The sequence below is a fragment of the Pan paniscus genome, chromosome 7, assembly GCF_029289425.2.
Source record: "Pan paniscus chromosome 7, NHGRI_mPanPan1-v2.0_pri, whole genome shotgun sequence".
Classification (NCBI taxonomy): domain Eukaryota; kingdom Metazoa; phylum Chordata; class Mammalia; order Primates; family Hominidae; genus Pan; species Pan paniscus.
In genome coordinates, this window is record NC_073256.2 from 61,334,514 (window position 1) to 61,356,615 (window position 22,102).

Here is a 22,102-nt window from a genome sequence, read left to right on the forward strand (position 1 = left end):
TTTTTGTTTTTGAGACAGATCTCACTCTGTTTCCAGGCTGGGGTGCAGTGGCACAATCTTGGCTCCCTGCAACTTCCACCTCCCGGGTTCAAGCGATTTCCAGCTAATTTTTATATTTTTAGTAGAGCTGGGGTTTCACCATGTTGGCCCATGTTTTGGCCAGGCTGGTCTTGAACTCCTGACCTCAAGTGATCTGCCTGCCTCAGGCTCCCAAAGTGCTAGGATTACAGGTGTGAGCCACCGCACCCAGCCTATGGTTATTTGTTATAACAAGCCAAACTGATTGAGACAATGGTCAAATACTTTTTGACAAGGGTGCCAAGACCATTCAATAGGGAAAGTACCCTCTTTCAACAAATAAGTGCCAGAAAACTGAATATCCATATTAAAAATATAAAAACTCAAAATGCATCAAAGGGCCAAACTTAAAACTATACAAATTTTAGGAAAAAGCAAGAAAATATTCATGCCATTGGATTCTGGCAATGATTCCTTACATATAAGACAAAAGCACAGGCCAAAAAAAGGAAAAAAACACAAAGATGACTTCTCAAAATCAGAAACTATGTATATCAAAGGGCACTTAAGAGAGTAAGAAGAATATCCACAGAAAGGGACAAAATATTGGCAAATCATATACAGGAAATCCTGATTTTATTTTGTTTCACTTTATTGCACTTAGCAGATATTGCGTTTTTTACAAACTGAAGGTTGTGACAACTTTGTGTTGAGCAAGACTATTGGCACCATTTTTCCAACAGCATGCACTTGCTTCATGTTTCTGTGTCGCCTTTTGGTTATACTTGCAATCAATCAATCAATCAATCAATCAACGTTGTGTATGCTGTGACTGCTCTATTGACCAGCCATTCCCCAGTCTCTCTCCCTCTCCTCAGACCTTCCTATTCCCTGAGGCATTGACAATATTGAAATTAGGCCAACTAATAAATAACTCTATAGTGGCCTCTAGGTGTTCAAGTGAAAGGAAGACTTGCATGTCTCTCACTTCACATAAAACCTAGAAATGATTAAGCTTTGTGAAAAAGACATGTAAAAAGTCGAGCTAGGGCAAAAGTTGTGCTAGTTGGCTAAGTTGTGAATTAAAAGGAAAAATTCCTGAGGGACATTAAAAGTATTACTCAAGTGAACACATAAATGATAAAAAAGCAAAACAGCTTTATTGCTGACATGGAGAAAGTCTGAGTACTCTGGATAGAAGATCAAACCAGCCACAACATTTCCTTAAGCCAAAGCCTAATTCAGAGCAAGTCCCTCCCTCTCTTCAATTCTGTGAAGCTGAGGGAGGAGAGGAAGCTACAGAAGAAAAGTTGAAAGCTAGCAGAGGTTGGTTCATGACATTTAAGGAAAGACGAAGTGCAAACTTTTATTTTATGGAATAGCAAGTGCTGATGGAGAAGCTGCAGCAAGTTATCCAGATCTAGCTAAGATCATTGATGAAGGTGGCTACGCTCAACAACACATTTTTATGTAGAAGAAACAGTTTTCCCTTGCAAGAAGATGACATATAGGACTTTCATAGCTAGAGAGGAGAAGTCAATGCCTGTCTTCAAAGCTTCAAAGGCCAGGCTGACTCTCTTATTAGGGGCTAATGCAACTGGTGACTTTTAAGTTGCAGCCAATGCTCATTGACCATTCTGAAAATCCTAGGGCCCTTGAAAATTATGCTCATCTACTCTGCCTGTGCTCTATAAATGCAACAACAATGCTTGGATAACAGCATATCAAACTATTTAAACCCACTTGAGAGACCTACTGTTCAGAAAAATGACTTTCTTTGAAAATATTACTGCATACATCTGTGTAGTGTATTAACAAAAAAATCTGTTAAAAAGAAAATATCGCTGCTCATTGATAATACACCTAGTCACCCACGAGCTCTAATGGAGATGTACAAGGAGATGAATGTTTTTTTCATGTCTCTTAACACAGCATCCATTCCACAGCCCCATAAATCAAGGATTATTTTGACTTTCAAGTTTTATTACTTAAGAAATACACTTTATGTAGCTGCCATAGATAGTGAGTCCTCTGATGGATCTGGGGAATCAATTGAAACCTTCTGGAAAGGACCCCCCATTCTAGATGCCATCAGAACATTCTTTTTTTTGGCCAGGTGTGGTGGCTCACGCCTGTAATCCCAACACTTTGGGAGGCTGAGATGGGCGGATCATGAGGTCAGGAGTTTGCGACCAGCCTGGCCAACACAGTGAAACACCGTCTCTACTAAAAATACAAAAATTAGCCAAGCACGGTGGCACGTGCCTGTAGTCCCAGTTACTTGGGAGGCTGAGGCAGGAGAACAGCATGAACCCGGGGGGCGGTGGTTGCAGTGAGCCAAGATCATGCTACTGCACTCCAGCCTGGGCAACACAGTGAGACTCCATCTCAAAAGCAATAAATAAAGAATAAAATAACTTTTTTTTTTTTGAGACAGAGTCTCGCCCTGTTGCCCAGGCTGGGAGTATAGTGGTACACTCTTGGCTTGCCGGAACCTCTGTCTCCCAGGTTCAAGCAATTCTCGTGCCTCAGCCTCCCAAGTTGCTGGGATTACAGGTGTGTGCCACCGTGCCTGGCTAATGTTTGTATTTTTAGTAGAGACAAGGTTTCGCCACGTTGGCCAGGCTGGTCTCAAACTCCTGGCCTCAAGTGATCTGCCTGCCTCGCCCTCCCAAAGTGCTGGAATTACAGGCGTGAGCCACCATGCCCCACCAAGAACATTCTTAATTCATGGGAGGAGATCAAAATATCAACATTAACAGGAGTTTGGAAGAAGTTGACTCCAGCCCTCATGGATGACTTTGAGAGGTTCAGGACTTCAGAGGAAGAAGTCACTGCAGATATGGTGGAAACAGCAAGGAAACTAGAATTAGAAGCGGAGGCCGAAGATGTGACCAAACTGCTGCATCATGACAATACTTGATCAGATGAGGAGTTGCTTCCTATGGATGAGCAAAAGAAGTGGTTTCTCAAGATAGAATCTAATCCTGGTAATGACATTGTGAGCATTGTTGAGATGACAACAAGGGATTTAAAATATTACATAAACGAAGTTGATAGAGCAGAAGCAGTCAGGGTTTGGGAGGACTGACTCCAGTTTTGAAAAGAAAGCCTGTGGATAATAAGCAATCAAACTGCATCACATGCTACATACAGAGAAATCTTTTGTGAAAGGAAAAGTCAGTCAATGTGTCAACTTTATTTGTTGTCTCATTTTAAGAAATTGCCAGCCAGGCGCAGTGGCTCATGCCTGTAATCCCAGCAGTTTGGGAGGCTGAGGCGGGCGGATCATGAGGTCAGGAGTTCAAGACAAGCCTGACCAACGTGGTGAAACCCCATCTCTATTAAAAATACAAAAATTAGCTGGGCATGGTGGTGCGCACCTGTAATCCCAGCTACTCAGGAGGCTGAGGGAGGAGAATTGCTTGAACCTGGGAGGTGAAGGTTGCAGTGAGCTGAGATCACGCCACTGCACTCCGGCCTGGGCGACAGAATGATACTCTGTCTCAAAAAAAAAAGTAACTGCCACAGCCACCTCAACTGTCGGCAACCACCACCCTGATCAGTCAGCAGCTGTTAACATGGAGTCAAGACTCTCCACCAGCAAAAACATTACGACTTGCTGAAGGTTCAGATAGATAACTGTTAGCATTTTTTAGCAATAAAGTATTTTATAATTAAAGTATGTACACTGTTTATTAGACATAGTGCTATTACACACATAGACTATGATATAATGTGAACATAACTTTTATATGCACTAGGGAACCAAAAAATTCATATGACTCACTTTATTCACTTTATTGTGGTGGTCTGAAACCAAACCTGAAATATCTATGGGGTATGACTGTATCTGATAATAATATCAGAATATATATAGAACACTTATAACTCAAAAACAAAAAAGTAAACAACCCAATTCAAAAATGGGCAATGGTCTTGAATAGTCAATTCTCCATAGAAGACAGACAAACTGCCAGGTGTGGCGGTGCGCACCTGTAGTCCCAGTTACTCAGGAGGCTGACGCAGGAGAATTGTTTGAGCCCAGGACTTCTAAGCTGTAATGCAATATGCCACTTGGGTGTCTGCACTAACTTTGGCATCAATATGATGACGTCCCAGGAGCAGGGGCCCATCAGGTTGCCTAAGGAGGAGTGAATTGGCCCAGGATGAAAACAGAGCAGGTCAAAACTCTGGTGTTGCTATTTACAGGAGCAAAGACATGGAATCAACCTACATGCCCATCAATGGTAGACTAGATAAAGAAAATGTGGTGCATATACACCATAGAATACTATGCACCCATAAAAAGGAAAGAATGCAGCAACATGGATGCAGCTGCAGGTCATTTTCCTAAGTGAATTAATATAGAAACAGAAAACCAAATACTAGGGCCAGGAGCAGTGGCTCATGCCTGTAACTTCTGCACTTTGGGAGGCTGAGGTGGGCAGATCACTTGAGCCCTGGAATTTGAGACCAGCCTGGGCAACATGGTGAAACACTGTTTCTACAAAAAATACAAAAATTAGTTGGGCATGGTGGTGCACACCTATCGTCCCAGCTACCCGGGAGGCTGAGGTGGGAGGATCACTTGAGCCTGGGAGATTGAGGCTGCAGTGAGCCATAATCATGCCACTATACTCTAGCCTGGGCAACAGAGTAAGACCCTATCTCAAAAAGAAACCTCAAAAACCAGATAGACGAATGGCCACTAACCATGTGAAGTGATGCTGAACATCATTACTCAGTAGGGAAATACAAATCAAAACCACAGTGAGTTACTACTTCATACCTATTATGGATAGTTATTATTAAAAAAAACACACACACATAGGGAACAACAGTGTTGGCAAGGAAGTAGAGAAACTGCCATGGTGCCTTGCTGGTGGGAATATAAAGCAGGGCAGCTGCTGTGGGAAACAGTCTGGAGGTTCCTTAAAATGTTAAACATAGAAATTACTTTATGACCCAGAAATTCCAGTTGAAAACACAGACTCAAACAGATACTTGTATACCAGTGTTCCTAGCAGCATTATTCACAACAGCCAAAAGGTGGGAGTAACCCAAATGACCACTGACAGATGAATGGAGAAACTAAATATGGTATGTACATACAATGAGAAATTTTAAATTTTAATATTTCTTAGAGACAAGGTCTTGCTCTGTTGTCCAGGCTAGTCTAAAACTCCTGGCCCAAGCAATCTTCCCACCTCAGCCTCCCAAAGTGCTAGGATTACAGGTGTGAGCACCATACCCAATGAAATATTATTTAGTGATAAAAAAGAAGGAAATTCTAATACGTGTTACAACATAAATGAACTTTGAAAATATTATGCTAAGTGAAACAAGTTAAACACAAAAGAACAAATACTGTATGATTCTACTTTATGAGGTGCATAAAATCGGCTCATTAATGGAGACACAAAGTAGAACACAGGTTACCCAGAGCTGAACCATGGGAGTTGCTACTTAGATGGGCATAAAGTTTCTGTTAGGGAAGATTAAACACCACATGATCAGGCCGGGCACAGTGGCTCACACCTGTAATCCCAGAAATTTGGGACGATGAGGTGGGTGGATTGCTTGAGCCCAGGAGTTCAAGACCAGTCTGGGCAACATGGCGAAACCTTGTCTCTACCAAAAATACAAAAAAATAGCTGGCCATGGCGGTGTGTGCCTGTGGTCTCAGCTAAATGGGAGGCTGAGGCGAGAGGATCATTTGAGCCTGGGGGGCGAAGGTTGCAGTGAGACAAGATGGTGCCACTGCACTCCAGCCTGGGCACCAAGAGAGAACCTGTCTCAAGAAAAAAAAAAAAGAGAAATCACATGTTCTGACTAAAAAGTTTAACATGATAAATTTTGTTATGTATATTTTACCACAAAACCAAAACAAAATTAATTATAATGACTAAAAATCATCAAATAAATTACAAAAAAGAGACTTGTCTGAATTTTAAACTACAAATGCCACCCCTTCCCCAATACATCATGATTACCTCAGTAATCACGATTACTTCACCGATTACCTCAGACAATGTCCAAGTAACCGGGAGCACATTATGTAACTTGAAAAGATGTCACTATAGGCTGAGTAAAAATTTCATCATTTATCTCCACCCACTGTTCCAGTGGCCCCAGTTCTGCCCACTGCGCCTGGCAGAATAAATTTAATTCTTTTTTTTTCTTTTTTTTGAGATGGAGTTTCGCTCTTGTCACCCAGGCTGGAGTACAGTGGCGTGATCTCGGCTCACAGCAACCTCCGCCTCCCAGGTTCAGGAGATTCTCCTGACTCAGCTTCCGAGTAGCTGGGGTAATAGGGGCCCACAACCACACCCACCTAATTTTTATATTTTTAGTAGAGACGGGGTTTCACAATGTTGGTCAGGCTGGTCTCGAACTCCTGACCTCCAGCGATCCATCCACCTCAGCCTCCCAAAGTGCTGGGATTACAGGCATGAGCCACTGAGCCTGGCTCTAATTCTTTTTTTTTCTATTGCTGCTGCACAAATTAAAATTTTAATTCTTTAACAAGACCAAGCCCTCATCACAAAGACAGTTTTATTGTCCAAGAGTCCCTTCCCTAAGCTAGACATTCCCTCCTTCCTTCAAGCATTTTATATGATTTGTTTCCACAGCTTTCCCTATTTTGACAGTCTCCCCTGAATGTTTTCCAGCTTAAAATGCTAGTCCCAAACTGAACATAATGCAGATGTGACCTTTAGCTATTAATTTTATAAAAGTAGCCTATACAGTTTTCAGCATCTACAATATACAATTGCCTTATTAAATGAATTCTTTTTTTTTTTTTTTTTGAGATGGAGTTTTGCTTGTTGCCCGGGCTGGAGTGCAGTGGTGCGATCTCAGCTCACTGCAACCTCTGCTTCCTGGGTTCAAGCGATTCTCCTGCCTCAGCCTCCTGGGTAGGTGGGATTACAGGCACCCACGACCACACCTGGCTAATTTTTGTATTTTTAGTAGAGACGCAGTTTCATCATGTTGGCCAGGCTGGTCTTGAACTCCTGACCTCAGGGGATCCACCTTGCCTCAGTCTCCCAAAGTGTTGGGATTACAGGCGTGAGCGACTGCGCCTGGCAATAATGGAAACTTTTTAGTTTGGGCTTCACATCATTCTAGTCTGGAGATGTGGAGAAAAAACTTTTATCATACAAATAATAAATATTCATAGTAGAGAAATCAGAAAATAATAGAAAAATATTTAAAATAAAAATAGCCGGGTGTGGTGGCTCAAGCCTGTCATCCCAGCACTTTGGGAGGCCGAGGCGGGCGGATCACGAGGTCAGGAGATCAAGACCATCCTGGCTAACACGGTGAAACCCCGTCTCTACTAAAAATATAAAAAATTAGCCTGGCGCGATGGCGGGCGCCTATAGTCCCAGCTACTCGGGAGGCCGAGGCAGGAGAATGGCATGGTGTGAACCCGGGAGGCGGAGCTTGCAGCGAGCCGAGATAGCGCCACTGCAGTCCAGCCTGGGCGAAAGAGTGAGACGCCGTCTCAAAAAAAAAAAAAAAATAGTCTTCGCCGGGCACGGTGGCTCACACCTGTAATCCCAACACTTTGGGAGGCTAGGGCAGCTGGATCCCCTGAGGTCAGGCGAAAGCGCGAGACTCCGTCTCAAAAAACAAAAAAAAGGATGGAGTTTTGCTCTTGTCGCCCAGGCTGGAGTGCAATGGTACGATCTCGGCTCACGGCAACCTCCACCTCCTGGGTTCAAGCAATTCTCCAGCCTCAGCCTCCCGAGTAGCGGCACTACGGGTATATGCTACCACACCTGGCTAATTTTCATATTTTTAGTAGAGACAGGGTCACCATGTTGGCCAGGCTGGTCTTGAACTCCTGACCTCTGATGATCCGCCTGCCTCAGCCTCCCAGAGTGCTGGAATTACAGGCGCGAGCCACCGCGCCCTGCCGCTCTTTTTAAAAATGCATCTGTGTAACTGAAACTTTGCGCTGTTAGACTATCTTTCCATCGCCTGAGAGCCACCATTCCGCTCTCTGCTTCTGTGAATTCAAATGTTTTATATTTTACAGTTAAGTGGGATTGTGCAGTATTTGTCTTTCTGTGCCTTATTTCAGTTAATATCATGTCCTCCAGGTGCATCTATGTTGTTGAAAATGGCAGAATTTCCTTCCTTCTTAGGGGCTGAAAAGTATTCCATTGTGTATACAGAGAGATCTATATACTCACACCACATTTTCTTCATTCATTCACTAGTGAACACCTAACTTGATTCCATATTTCAGCTACTGTAAATACTGCTGCAATGAACATGGGAACACAGATATCTTTTCAACATACTGATGTAATTTCCTTTTGATATATACTACCCTGAAGTGTGATTGCTGGATCATATGGTAGTCCATTTTTAACTTTTTGAGGAACCTTCATACTGTTTTCCACAGCAACTGTACCATTTTATACTCCCCAAAAAAGTGCACCACAGTTCCCTTTGCTCCACACCCTCGCCAATGCTTCTTTCATCTTTATTGTTTTCATCTTTTTGATAACAGCCATCCTAAAAGATAAAAGGTTTTTTCTCATTGTGGTTTTAATTTGCATTTCCCTGGTGATTAGTAATGTTGAGCATTTTTTCATAAACCTTTTGGCCATTTGTATGTCTTCTTTTGAAAAATGTCTATATAGGTCCTTTGTGTATTTTTATTTTTTTGTTTTGTTTTTTCTGAGACAGGGTCTTATTCTGTTGCCCTGGCTGAAATGCAGTGATATGATCATAGCTCACTGCAGACTTGACTTCCCAGGCTTAAGTGATCTTGCCATCTCAGCCTCCAAGTTGCTGAGACTACAGGATGCACCACCACGCCTGCCTAATTTTAAAATTTTTGGTAGGCCAGGCACGGTGGCTCACGCCTGTAACCCCCCGATTTTGGGAGGCCGAGGTGGGCGAATCAACTGAGGTCAGGAGTTCCAGACCATCCTGGCTAACACGGTGAAACCCCGTCTCTACTAAAAATACAAAAAATTAGCCGGGCGTGGTGGTGGGCACCTGTAGTCCCAGCTACTCGGGAGGCTGAGGCAGGAGAATGGCGTGAACCCGGGAAGTGGAGCTTGCAGTGAGCCGAGATCACGCCACTGCACTCCAGCCTGGGCGACAAAGTGAGACTCAGTCTCAAAAATAATAATAATAATAATAATAATAGAAAAGGCCCAAGGACAGAGCCCTGCAGCAATATACAATGTCCTTCTATTTGGTGTATATTAAAACATTAGTCAGGAATCCTAAGAACAACCTGCTTAGTGGAGTTCACTTAACTCTGCTATCATCTAGTCATTATTTCCCCCATGATATCCACAGTGTATCACCAGTATCAATCACTCTGGATTATCACTCTATAAAATACCCGATTGAAATCAAGATAATGTTACCCTAATAAGAGACTATCTTGGATCACTGCAACCTCTGCCTCCCAAGTTCAAGTGATTCTCACGCCTCAGCCGCCCAAGTAGCTGGGATTATAGGCACCTGCCACCATGCCCAGCTAATTTTTGTATTTTTAGTAGAGACGAGGGTTTCACCATGTTGGCCAGGCTAGTCTCAAATTCCTGACCTCGGGTGATCCGCCTGCCTCAGCCTCCCAAGGTGCTGGGATTACAGGGGTGAGCCACCACATCCAGCCTAAATTAATTTTAGAATCAGGTGCAGTGGTGCATACCTGTAGTCCCAGCAACCTGGGAAGCTGGGATGGGAGGACTGCTTGAGTCCAGGAGTTCAAGTCCAACTGGGGCAATGTAGCGAGACCCTGTCTCTAAAATAAATAAATAGGCTGGGCATAGTGGCTCATGAGTGTAATCCCAGCACTTTGGGAGGCTGAGTCGGGTGGTTCACTTGAGGTCAGGAGTTTGAGACCAGCCTGGACAACCTAGCGAAATCCTGTCTCTACAAAAAATACAAAAAATTAGGGCCAGGTGCAGTGGCTCAAGCCTGTAATCCCAGCACTTTGGGAGGCTGAGGCAGGTGGATCACCTCAGGTCAGGAGTTTGAGACCAGCCTGATCAACATGGAGAAACCCCATCTCTACTAAAAATATAAAATAAGCCGGGCGTGGTCGCGCATGCCTGTAATCCCAGCTACTCAGGAGGCTGAGGCAGGAGAATCGCTTGAACCCCAGAGGCAGAGGTTGCGGTGAGCTGAGATAGTGCCATTGCACTCCAGCATGGGCAACAAGAGCGAAACTTTCTCTCTCAAAAAAAAAAAAAAAAAAAATACAAAAAATTAGCCATGTGTGGTGGCATGTGCCTATAATCCCAACTATTTGGGAGGCTGAGGCAGGAGAATCGCTTGAACTCAGGAGATGGAGGTTGTAGTGAGCTGAGATAGTGCCATGGCACTCCAGCCTGGACGACACATTGAGACTCCGTCTCAAAAAATAAATAAATAAATAAGTAAAAAAATTAAATTAATTCTAATATTAGTTCCCTTTTTACTATACAAGTCTTTTTTTGCTCAATTTTTCCATTTAAAACTGAAAGTATTTTGCACTTATCATCTATATCACCTACAAGTTGATGGATTTAATTATGGAAATTAAAGTTTTTTAAATTGCCATACGCCAATAGAAAATACTAATATTTTATTCAAAATGTGGATGATGAATTTAATTATTATTTGGTAAGACAGCTGATGACAGGAAATATATGTTAGTATTCAAAGCCCCATGGAAAATAAAATACCTTAGTAAACATCTACAATCAGAGATCTGTTACTTGCTGTTCATATTAAGTATTATACATTATTAGGGGTCAAAAAGTCAGCAGCCCTTGCAAATCTACTCAATTCTTTTGTCCTTAAATCTCACCTGAAAAGTGCATATACCAGGGTAGCAATCAAAGCGAAACTGACCACAACTGCCACAAGTACTTGGTCGCTTACTCCTTCTATAACTGAATCATCATCCAGTTTCAAACTTTGAACTTCACCTTGATATTTGGCCATTCCAGGTCTAAAATAAGAAGAAACAAGATGAGAGTTACAAATGACACAGTGAAAATGAAATATACTAATAAAAGCAATGTAAATATAACTGACTTCTAATATATTTGGTTTCTGATAGGCTGCAATTAAGTACAACTCCAGTGGGGACTGATGGAGTTCTTTAAAATTTGCCAGACACATTATTTTGTGGAGAACAAAATTCTATTTCTATTTTTTTTGGATGGAGTCTTGCTCTGTTGCCAGGCTGGAGTGCAGTGATGCGGATCTCAGCTCACTGCAACGTCCGCCTCCCGGGTTCAAGCAATTCCCCTCCCTCAGCCTCCCAAGTAGCTGGGACTACAGGCGCGCACCACTACGCCCGGCTAATTTTTTGTATTTTAGTAGAGACAGGGTTTCACCGTGTTAGCCAGGATGGTCTTGATCTCCTGACCTCGTGATCCACCTGCCTCGGCCTCCCAAAGTGCCGGGATTACAGGCATGAGCCACTGCACCCAGCCAAATTCTATTTCTTTTAAGGAAAACAATTACTATAATTTATCATTTATTTATGTATTTTTTAAAAATGTTTTTTCCTCTTCAAGCTTAACCCCTTTAAAAAAAAAAAAAGCCATTCTTGGGCCAGATGCAGTGGCTCACGCCTGTAATCCCAGCATTATGGGAGGCTGAGGCAGGCGGATCAGCTGAGGTCAGAAGTTCGAGACCAGCCTGGTCAACATGGTGAAACCCCGTCTCTACTAAAAATACAAAATTTAGCCGGGTGACGTGTGCCTGTAATGTCAGCTACTCTGGAGGCTAAGGCAGGAGAATCGCTTGAACCTGGGAGGCAGAGGTTGTAGTGAGGCCCAGAGAGCGCCACTGTACTCCAGCCTGGGAGACAGAGCAAGACCGTGTCCCCCGCCCCCCAACCTCCCCACCCCCCCACCAAAAACAATAAATAAATAAAAGCCATTCTTATCCAACTGCTCTCTTCTTATTCCTGAATACCAAATAAGTTCTCTAAATAGATCAGATCCCTCTTCCCCCTCACAGCATGTGTATATCTTGTGGCATTTCCCATGTATTGATGGGAAAGGAAATATATTATAGTTTTCTGTAAGCATTCTCATATTCTCTAGCATATGCCTTGTACACAGTAGGACCTAATAGATATCTGTTTAAATAAAAGTGACTTACCATACTTACAGTGTTGTAATTTGAAAAGTAAAAGACATTTAGGCTATAGAACATTTATAGCTATACTAAAACTACTTGAAATAATGAAAATTCTGGTGCTTGAAAAACTATTTGTCCACCTGAAACTAAGCTCAGCTTATGGTTCAGAATTCTTTGAACTGCTTGGAATACAGAATCACTCTGATGCTGCATTTCCTTATGAAGAGAAAAGGGAGGATAAGAAACTTTCCTTCCTACACTCTAAACTAGAGAAAAATGGTAGTACCTAATTCTATAGGTATGAGGGGAGATAGCCCAACCACACTGGAGTCCAAATATCACAGGTAATTCACATTTTTTTCAGACAAAACAGGAAGTGTCAAAGTCTTATAAGACACCTAAAGAGAAATTAAGGAATATATATTCAATTAAATATATATGAATAATTAAAATAAAGTTCTGCATTTATGTAACTTATTGAGCTGAAAAAAGTTTTATTCAATATCATCACTAATCAGGTATTTTGAGTATAGACGTCTTAATACCTTTGAAAATCATCTGAACTGGCTGCAAGAAAATTACCACTCATGGAAGAAACCTACGCAAACAGATGAAAGGCAGCTTTCATCAGCTTTACACAGACTAATCGCCTGATATATGGAACTTTTAATGACTGGTTTCAAGTAACTACTACGAAGGTGCACACCAGGAAACTCACAGAAACAGCTCTAATTGCAGTATTTTCATTCAAAAGAACAGTTAAATGAGCTGCCAACTGAACTGAAGAGCCTCAAATAAGCTAGGGGTGGGCCACGGAGTCAATTTAGGTTTTTATTTCATCAGGTTTCCTCTCTTAAAATTAGAGGTGCTGTAGCTGTTTCAAAAGTCCTAAGGGCACTGAGAACTACTTGCATCTGCTCAAAGATAACCCAAATGTTATCCCCTGTGTCAAGATTTCCAACCTCTAATTACCTCACGGAGCTGTGAAGGTTAAAACAAATGAACAGAGGTGAAAGTGCTTTGTAAGTTAAGTCTATCAACAAATGCATTGTAATTATTCCTACTTACATTTTCCCCTATGCTATACATTTAGGCCGTTTATTATTTTGTACTTTAAAAAATGCATTACATTTGTTTCTATGTCCTTCAAGGTGCAATCAATGGTAATGCGAATAAATTATACTATACAACATATATATAATATATATTATATATAAATACTTGACTACTATGTGATTATATTCTTTTTTTTTTTTTTGAGACTTTTTTTTTTCTTTTTTGAGACGGAGTCTTGCTCTGTCGCCCAGGCTGGAGTGCAGCAACGCGATCTCGGCTCACTGCAAGCTCTGCCTCCCGGGTTCTCGTCATTCTCTTGCCTCAGTCTCCCGAGTAGCTGGGACTACAGGCGCCCCCCACCACACCCGGCTAATTTTTTCTGTTTTTAGTAGAGATGGGGTTTCACTGTGTTAGCCAGGATGGTCTTGATCTCCTGACCTCGTGATACACCCACTTCAGCCTCCCAAAGTGCTGGGATTACAGGTGTGAGCCACTGCACCCGGCCTGTGATTATACTCTTAAGATATTGCTTCATGTACATTTCCAAGAGCTCAGAGATCCAGGATATTTAAGTATTGCATGTCCATATTATTTTATTTGCATCATTTGACAGCAGATATTCCCAGCGGTGTTGAGAGGAAAAGAGAAGGGCACTGCATTTTCTTGCCCCATGGAAATCCCAACAAAAGCCAGGCTGTCAAATGGAGATCTACTAATGCCATTTGACCTGCTTGTTGGGGGCTTTGACAGCACAACTTCTGCCATAGTTTCTCATAAAATTGGAGTAAAAAAGCAACTACAGGTGCTAGTGGCTCAAAAATGAGGTATTGTACCATCACTTCAGTTTGGAAAGAGGCTGGTCTGATTTATAACTCCAGAAGATAAACAGGAAACAAAATTTCCTACTTGGGGAGATGACATAATACCTCAGTCCTGAAAATGAATTCCAAAATCAAGGACTTCTGTTCTCCAACTTTTGTTGTTCACAGTCAGTGATTATCCAGAACTAAACAGTGCTGCTGATTCTGTCCAACCATACAGGCTCTAAACTGAAGCCCAAGCAGTTGTTGCTTGGACATGAGGAGCCCTGAATTTTAGTTCCAATTCTGTTACAACAACTGTGTAAAAGTAAATAAAATTCAAACGTTTTTAGAACCTCCAAAGCACCTTAAGCCTTGAAAGAGATATGACTATGATCTGGGTCACGTAACATGTTTACAATTCTGTTTCTTAGATTTTTAGCTTAACTCTTCCTCATTGTTCTTGTTCTATAAACAACTAAAAAAAGACTAAGTCTTTTTTTTAAAAGAGACCAGATCTCCTCCTTCTAATTGCTGATTTTTATTACAGATTAACTGCCTCCTTTATTGTCCTGTACCTAACTCAGACCAGATGGTGCCCCAAACAGGGGTCTCATGACAGTTACATTCTTTCTTCCCTAAAAAACGCACCTTGACTAATCAGATCATTATAACTGTACATTAAGCCTTACATTAAGATATTAAAATTCTGTTAAATGTCCCTAAATTTTGTCTATATAAACAATCCCAAATGTCTATACTTACGAGCACTGACTTCTATGCTTTTAAATCTGTCCTTTCCCAGGTGGCCTGTCCTCAACCTTTACACTTAAACTCTCTTTAAACTCGATTTTGACCTTTTAAATTATTTTAGGTTAACAACTGTGACTTTATTTCTTCACTTCCTTCTACTGCTAAATTTCTCTGATTCAGAGTTTCGGAATAGAGAAAAAGCCACATCAAAGCTAACATTAGAGTGGTTATCAGTGAGAAGCTGGACTGGCAAAGCCAGACCATCACCCTCCCTAGGACATAGTTTCACAGTTTCAATTCTTTCAAGTATGAATTACTTTAACAAGAAAAATAAAGCCAATACTTGCTTCCTCTCTTGATATGCAAACTGAGCTTCAATGCCCGGTCAATGCCCATTCTCATCTACCACCCAGTCGCTCAGTTTCCTGACGGTGCCTACTCCGGAGGCACCTACACTGACCTAAGTGGCATGACTGGCATGTCAACTGCTAAACACTCTCACTACACCACAAATTTCCTTCTTGAAAAACAGATATTGCTCAAATTAATGTTTATAAATTTTTAAAATTTATTTTTTGAGACAGGGTCTTGTTCTGTCACCCAGGCTGGAGTGCAGTGGTGCACCCTTGGCTCACTGCAGCCTCGACCTCCCAGGCTCAATCAATCTTCCTGCTGTGACTACAGGTGTGCACCACTAAGCTCAGTTAAATGTTTTATTTTTTGTAGAGATGGGTTTCACCATCTTGCCCAAGCTGGTCTCCAACTCCTGGGGTCAAGGAATTTACCCACCTAGGCCTCCCAAAGTGCTAGGATTATAGGCGTGAGGTAGCACGCCCAGCCAAAAATTAATGTTTATTGGTGCCAAATATTTACAGAATCCACAAGTGACTACAGTTCAGTTTTAGAATATGTAGATACTGTGCTCAATTGCTTCACCCTCAAAATTTTATTATTATTAATCACAGAATGTTAAGCACTTAGTTCCAAGCACATAAAGTAATATCTTACTGGATTTATTTTTTCATGTTATTTGGAGGCTCTGTTGCAGCGTTTTTTTTTTTTTTTTTAAACCCTAGATTCAGGCCAGTGCTGTGATTCACGCCTGTAATCACAGCATTTTGGGATGCCAAGGTGGGTGGATCACTTGAAGCCAGGAGTTTGAGACCAGCCTGGCCAACATGGTGAAACGCCATCTTTACTAAAAATACAAAAATTAGCCAGACGTGGTGGCACACGCCTGTGATCCCAGCTACTCGGGAGGCTGAGGCATGAGAATTGCTTGAACCTGGGGGGCAGAGGTTGCAGTGAGCCAAGATCGCACCACTGCACTCCAGCCTCGGTGACAGAACAATACCTTGTCTCAAAAAACTGCCCAGATTTGATCATTACACATTGTACATATTTGTATAAAAATACCACAGGTACCCCATAAATATGTACAACTATTATACATCTATAAAAATTAAAAATACATTTTTAAAGAATGAATTCCTTTCAGTCAGGAATCGTATCTTATTACTGTTAGTAGTGCGCAGGGTCTTACATGTTGTAGTGGCCACTAAATGTTGTTTACATTAAACCCAAAAACAAGGTTATTAAATGTATAGAACATGGGATGTAATCTATTTCATGGTATCCTGTAAAATATGAAAAGAAGAGTTACTAATACTCGGTTTTGAACTGTTTAAGATTCACAAAAACTGAACCCCATCCATCTTGGAAACTGTGCAGTGTAACTGATAGAAGTTTGCAGAGAAACTGGCTTTGCTATTGCTCAGCTGGCTACATCTTATTGAGCAGTATCTTCAGACAGCAAACAAGCACAAGTTCCAGAGTCAGACAGCCCTGGACTTACATAAAGTTTCAGTCTCAGCTTCCTCATACGTAAAAGGCATTAGGTTGAACCATATCAAACTGCCACTCTTTTTTGGGGCGGGTGTGGCAGGGGAAGTGCTTTGCCTTGTGAAGTTTATAATGAGATAATGAAGGTAAGGCATTTAGCTTACTGCTTGGCACATCATATAGGCTCTCAGTAAATGGAAGCTACAGTGTTTGGTTAATATTATTAACAATTGCCAAGGAATCATGATAAAACTAGCCATGTTTTGATATGATAAAAACTAGCCATGCCTGCCCCAGAGCTGCTCCACATAGCATCTCAAACTCTCTTTAATCACAGCTCTAAGTATGTGTTCCCTGGGAAGACAGGATGCAATCTGGAGCACTGTCACACAGGACATGCCCTCTTTAATCTGATAAGCAGCTGTGGGTGAGAACTAGCCTCCAACTAACCGGAGTAACCAGACAGCTAAGACAAGTTCAACTCACCTCTCCTCAGGCATTTCCAAAGCTTTCAGGGAAGGAAAAAAAATAAAACACACAGAGAAAATAAGAGAAAAATAGGAAATTCCGGGACTTCCTGGAACAAAGGAGAGAATCTCAGTGTCTTTTTACCCCAAGGCTCACGTAGAAACTCAGCAGCCACATGGCTTCTGCAATTACTCACATCCAAAAAGTTTTTACTAATTTCTTTCATCAAAGGTAACTGGAATTACAAAATGAAACCTCCAGAACAACGTAACATCATGCACAAAAGCACTGTGGATATGCAGCCAAGCTTGAAAAAGGAGACTTTAGGTCCATTGTGTCAAAGCCTTGAAAACCGGGGCCACTGGAGGAAGGGTGCTCAGGACGGCACAACCACAGTCGCTCCAGTAGGGCCAGCATCTTATCTGCCCATCTAAAGACAAGCTGCATGTGAGTCAGGAGTAAGTCAATGTGACATATACTCACTGACTTCATTCACTTGCCTACAAGATTATACGTCACTTAAAAGTGCTAGAGATTCGACAGAAATAACCTGATAAGGAATGTAGGAACTCTAGTTTGACAAATATCCAGAGGCACCAACACAGGAACCAAAGACAGGCGAGACACACGTGTAATTTTTTTTTTCTTTTGAGACAGATTCTCGTTCTGTCGTCAGGATGGAGTGCAGTGGCGCGATCTCGGCTCACTGCAACCTCAGCCTCCCGCGTTCAAGCGCTTCTCCTACCTCAGCCTCCCGAGTAGCTGGGACTACAGGAGCCCGCCATCACGCCCGGCTAATTTTTGTATTTTTAGTAGAGACGGGGTTTCACCATGTTGGCCAGGATCTCTTGACATCGTGATCCGCTCGCCTCGGCCTCCCAAAGTGCTGGGATTACAGGCGCGAGACACCGCGCCTGGCCACGTATGTGTAATTTCTAAAGGTTTCTCTGCCCTTGGTGTAGGGAAGAATGTTTGAAAAAAAGACCATTGAGAATACTTCAGGTAAGTTTTTTTTTTTTTTTTTTTTTTTTTTTCACTTACAAAATGCTAAATGATCAGGGGTCAACTATCAAGTGGTACTCTGTAAGGCAACCTTAAAAACTCAATGCTGGCCCAGGCTCGGTGGCTCACACTTGTGATCCCAGCACTTTTGGGAGGCTAAGGCGGGCGGATCACTTGAGCCCAGGAGTTTGAGACCAGCCTGGGCAACATAGCGAGACCCCCTCTCTACAAAAAATAAGAAAATTAGCTGAGCATCGTGGCCTGCACCGGTGGTTCCAGCTACTTGGGAGGCTGAGGTAGGAGGATCACTTGAGCCCAGGAGGCAGAGGTTGCAGTGAACCAAGATTGCGCCACTGCACTCCAGAACGAGACCCTTTCTCAAAAACCACCATCAACAACAACAAAAAACCCCACTCAATGCTGTCTTGGCAGTTTTCAGTGCTCAATGAGAAAACCTACTCTTAATGGAAAAAAAGTGGGGGAAAGGGGTTCCAGGAACTACAAAGCAAAGTGTGTCTTGGGAAGTTAGCTTTGTTGCACTCCAAATAAAAATTTGGCATTGGCTGGTAGTTATGCATACTCTACGCATCGACAATTCTCTAAAGACTCCAAAGTGCATGTCCTGGAAATTCCAACATATTTGCACTACGTTCCACGTACACTAGAATGTTTATAGCCATGTTCTGAGTGGCCTCAGTCTGAACAAAATGCCCAACCAGAGTAGAATGGATTCACTGTTCTATTCACACTGGAATACTAGGCAACAATTAAAATTACCTATACATACACAGTACACCGATTTAATACTGATTGAAAACCACAAAACAACACACTGTGATCCACCCGCAAAAGTTCAAAAACAGGCAAAGGAAAACGACATCGCATGCACACATAGATGGTAAAGCTGTAAGGAAATGATCACACTAGTCAGGCTAGGAGACAATCAGGCTCCGAAAGGAGCACAGGGCATGGGTGAGAAACTCCTGGGGTGCCGGCAATGCCCTTTTCGTTTTTATCTGGGTGTTTTATTAATTCTTCTTTAAACGTGTATGTCGTATGCACTTTTCTGCGTATGCTATATCTGTTAAAAATTTATCGGCAGCCCTGCAGACAGATTCGTGCCTCTAAAGAGGTGGAAGCTCCAGAACGATCCGCCTCGCCATTAAGCGAAGCCAACTCCGAACGCTGAGAAACGCAGGCCCGGGGTCGGCCGGTGTCCTTACGGATTGGCGAACGGGCGCACACCCCTCCTGCATTAAGGAGAGTTCTCAGGGTCACGCTCCGAGCGACCCTAGAGGGAGCGGCGGTGTCCTCGCCGCCGGCCAAACCCACCTAGAGCCGCTCTCCGCGTCGGCCCCTCCACCGTCGCCGGCGACTCCGGACAGCCGCGGGGCGATTCTGGGGCTTCCAGACGAGGGAGGGGCCCGGGGGGAAGGAGGCGGCGACTCCCGCCGCCCCGCAGAGCCTCGGCGGCCAGAGCTACCCCAAGAAGGCCAGACCCCGCCGTCCGCGGCTCCGCGGGCCCCGATAGGGTGGGCGTGGCCGCCGCGCGCCGGACGTACCTCTCCACCGCGAAGGAACTACCTCGCCAGTTCCCGGCGACAGAGGACAGATTATTTCCGGGACCGCTCCCGCCACCCCTCCCGGGCAACCCACTAGACGTCCCCTTTCTAATTTGGAGTGCGGGTGCGGGCGCACGCGCACTGCCGAGCTTCCGCGAGGGCGCGACCGGACGGCGGAGGAGGACTCGTCGCCGCAGCTTGCAGGGCGGAGCGCGTGCTCGCCTCGACACGCAGCGAACTGCTGGCGGGGGCGCGCCCGGCGGCAGCGGCGGCGCGGCGGCGCGGCGGCGCGGGTCGGCCGGGGCGCGAGCGTGCGCAGTGGCTCCTCGGCGTCGGCTCCAGCCAGGGCGGCGGCGCTGGGGAGGAGCGGTGTGGGCGGCCGGGGGCGGGGACGCGGGGCGGCGGGCGTGTCCGAAGTCGCGCGCGGCTGGCGCGCGGTCCCGAGTGAAAGGAGAAGGAGGGGGCGCTGGGGGTGACGGTGCGGAGCTGCTGCCAGCGCTGGGCGAGAGTCGGCGGCCGGATCCGAGGAGCAGGCGGGCCTGAGGCCGAGTCAGCTGCGCGGGCCCCCGGATCCCCCGACAGAGCGGCGGCGGTGTCTGGCCAGGCGGTAGGCGCTGCCTGGCCGCGGCGGGGAAGATGTTCAGCGTAGAGTCGCTGGAGCGGGCGGAGCTGTGCGAGAGCCTCCTCACTTGGGTACGTGGGGGCCGCGGGCCGGCGTGAAGACCCCCTCCCCCCGCCACCTACCGGGACCCTCCACGCGCGGCCCGGGGGGCGAGCGCTGCGGGCGACGGTGCCGTCACATCCGGGGCCTGGGGCGGGCGGGGCGAGGAGGCTCGGCCCAGGGTCCGAGAGAGACTTGCCGGGCCTGAGGCGTCGCTGTTCCGGGCGGACCCCGGCCGGGGCTGGGCTGGGAACGCGGCGGGCGACTCTGGGATCCGTGCGGCTGCTCGCAGCTGGGGCTGCGCTGCGCTCCGGGGGTGGCCGAGCCTGACTGCCCCGCGTCCAGGACCCGCCGCCGCTCCTCGCCTTTGTTGCCGCGTTCGCGGAGGACGGGCCCGGCTCCGGCCCGGGAACTGAAAGGACCTGTGAGGGAGCGTGGGGAGAATGCGGGAGGCGCCCTGGGACCCCGTTTCGGATGCAAGGCGCCGCTGGCGGTGGGAGTGCGCGAGGGGCGGACGCCTGTCTGAGGCGTCGGGCAGACGTTTAAAGGAGTCTGGAGGTGTCTGGGCGTCAACAATGGAACTCGAAGGCCTTGGGGGACAGAGTCGTGGGATTCTGATTTTGAATTCTTAAACGGTTTTAGATTCCTCATGCTTTGAATTAAAAACGTGTTCACCTCTCACGTCAGCTGCCGCGCCTTCCTGAAGCCGGGTCTTCAGGACGTGGCAGGGGAACCGACGCCCGGGTTCCAGTCGTTCTCGCCGCGGCGCGGCCGGGGAGGGGGAGGGATGCGCAGAGCCCGGGCGGACCCCGCGCTGCCTTCGGGAGCCTCCGTTTCACTCATTGCTGAGAATGTTAATTAAATGTTTACGGATGTGTTTATGGAGGCGACTACAGCATTTGTATTACTTTTAAAGGTAAAACACGAATGTGAGAGAAATTCTCTTTAGCGGTGTCTTGGGTTACGAGTCAGGATCCCTGGAGTGTAGACGTCACGATCCTGTGCAAGGCACCTTGCTGGAAAGGCTGGAGAAGTATTGCCTTACGTTGGTTGTTAAAAAAATTAATAAAAATAGTCTAAGGTTTTTATAGTTTGGCTACGTCACGAATCAATTTCTGTCCTCTGAAACAGACTTGGTAGAGCTTGAGTAGCCAGTTGCATATCAGACCATTTAGGGGATTTCAGATCGTTAGCAAGTAGTATGTAGTTAGCGTGCAGCTTACCCTTCTGATGAGTTCTTCCTCCAGGCAAAGAGATGACTTTCACTGCTGTATTTCAGAAAAAAGGAAGACTGGTAAGTTGTATAATGTGGCCGAGGTTTCTGACTAGGCAGGGGAGAGAGAGGAAAGAATTACTAAATTCTTTGATGTTGTGGAAGGAATAGATTTGGCAGAATCTGTACATCTGTAAACAGAATGCTGAGGAACTTAAGATTTAAGTTTTTGAGACTGTGCAAGTAGTGCTTCCCTTTATGCTAGAAGAAGCAGCCAGAAGGCAAAGATGAAGCTAATTGAATCTAAGTACGGCTACATTGTTTAAAATCTAGGGAGAAAGAAGACATGGAAATAAAGAGGTGTACAGAGGCTCCTTAACTTGCGATGGGGTTACATCCCGGTAAACCCATCATAAGTTGAAAATACCGTAAGTTGAAAATGCATTTCATACGCCTAACCGTCCAAACGGTAGCTTAGCTTGGTCTACCTTAAACGTGCTCAGAACACTTACCTTAGCCTACAATTGGGCAAAATCATCTACCACAAAACGTGTTTTATAATAAAGTGTTGAATATCTAATGCAATTTATTGAACACTGTACTG

The 22,102-nt window shown here is 44.7% G+C and overlaps 2 protein-coding genes across 11 annotated transcripts in view; one reads left to right on the forward strand and one right to left on the reverse strand.

Moving 5' to 3' along the window:
- RNF170 (ring finger protein 170) overlaps window positions 1-20,000 on the reverse strand; it is a 48,870-nt gene extending 28,870 nt beyond the window's left edge. For 2 of the 7 annotated variants that reach the window (XM_055116524.2, XM_034966025.3), the window contains exons 1-2: window positions 19,625-19,907; window positions 10,853-10,996 (exon numbers count right to left, since the gene is read on the reverse strand). In XM_055116524.2, the coding sequence (XP_054972499.1) occupies window positions 10,853-10,989 (137 nt within the window). In that variant the 5' untranslated portion in view covers window positions 10,990-10,996; window positions 19,625-19,907. Of the gene's footprint in view, window positions 1-10,852; window positions 10,997-19,394 lie in introns of all 7 variants that reach the window. The other 5 variants (XM_055116522.2, XM_034966027.3, XM_034966026.3 and 2 more) reach the window with 5 other exon arrangements.
- The window catches only part of HOOK3 (hook microtubule tethering protein 3), a 133,311-nt gene continuing 131,182 nt past the window's right edge, over window positions 19,974-22,102 (forward strand). For 3 of the 4 annotated variants that reach the window (XM_034966031.3, XM_055116525.2, XM_034966032.3), the window contains exon 1: window positions 19,993-20,317. In XM_034966031.3, the coding sequence (XP_034821922.1) occupies window positions 20,261-20,317 (57 nt within the window). In that variant the 5' untranslated portion in view covers window positions 19,993-20,260. Of the gene's footprint in view, window positions 20,318-22,102 lie in introns of all 4 variants that reach the window. The other variant, XM_034966029.3, reaches the window with a different exon arrangement.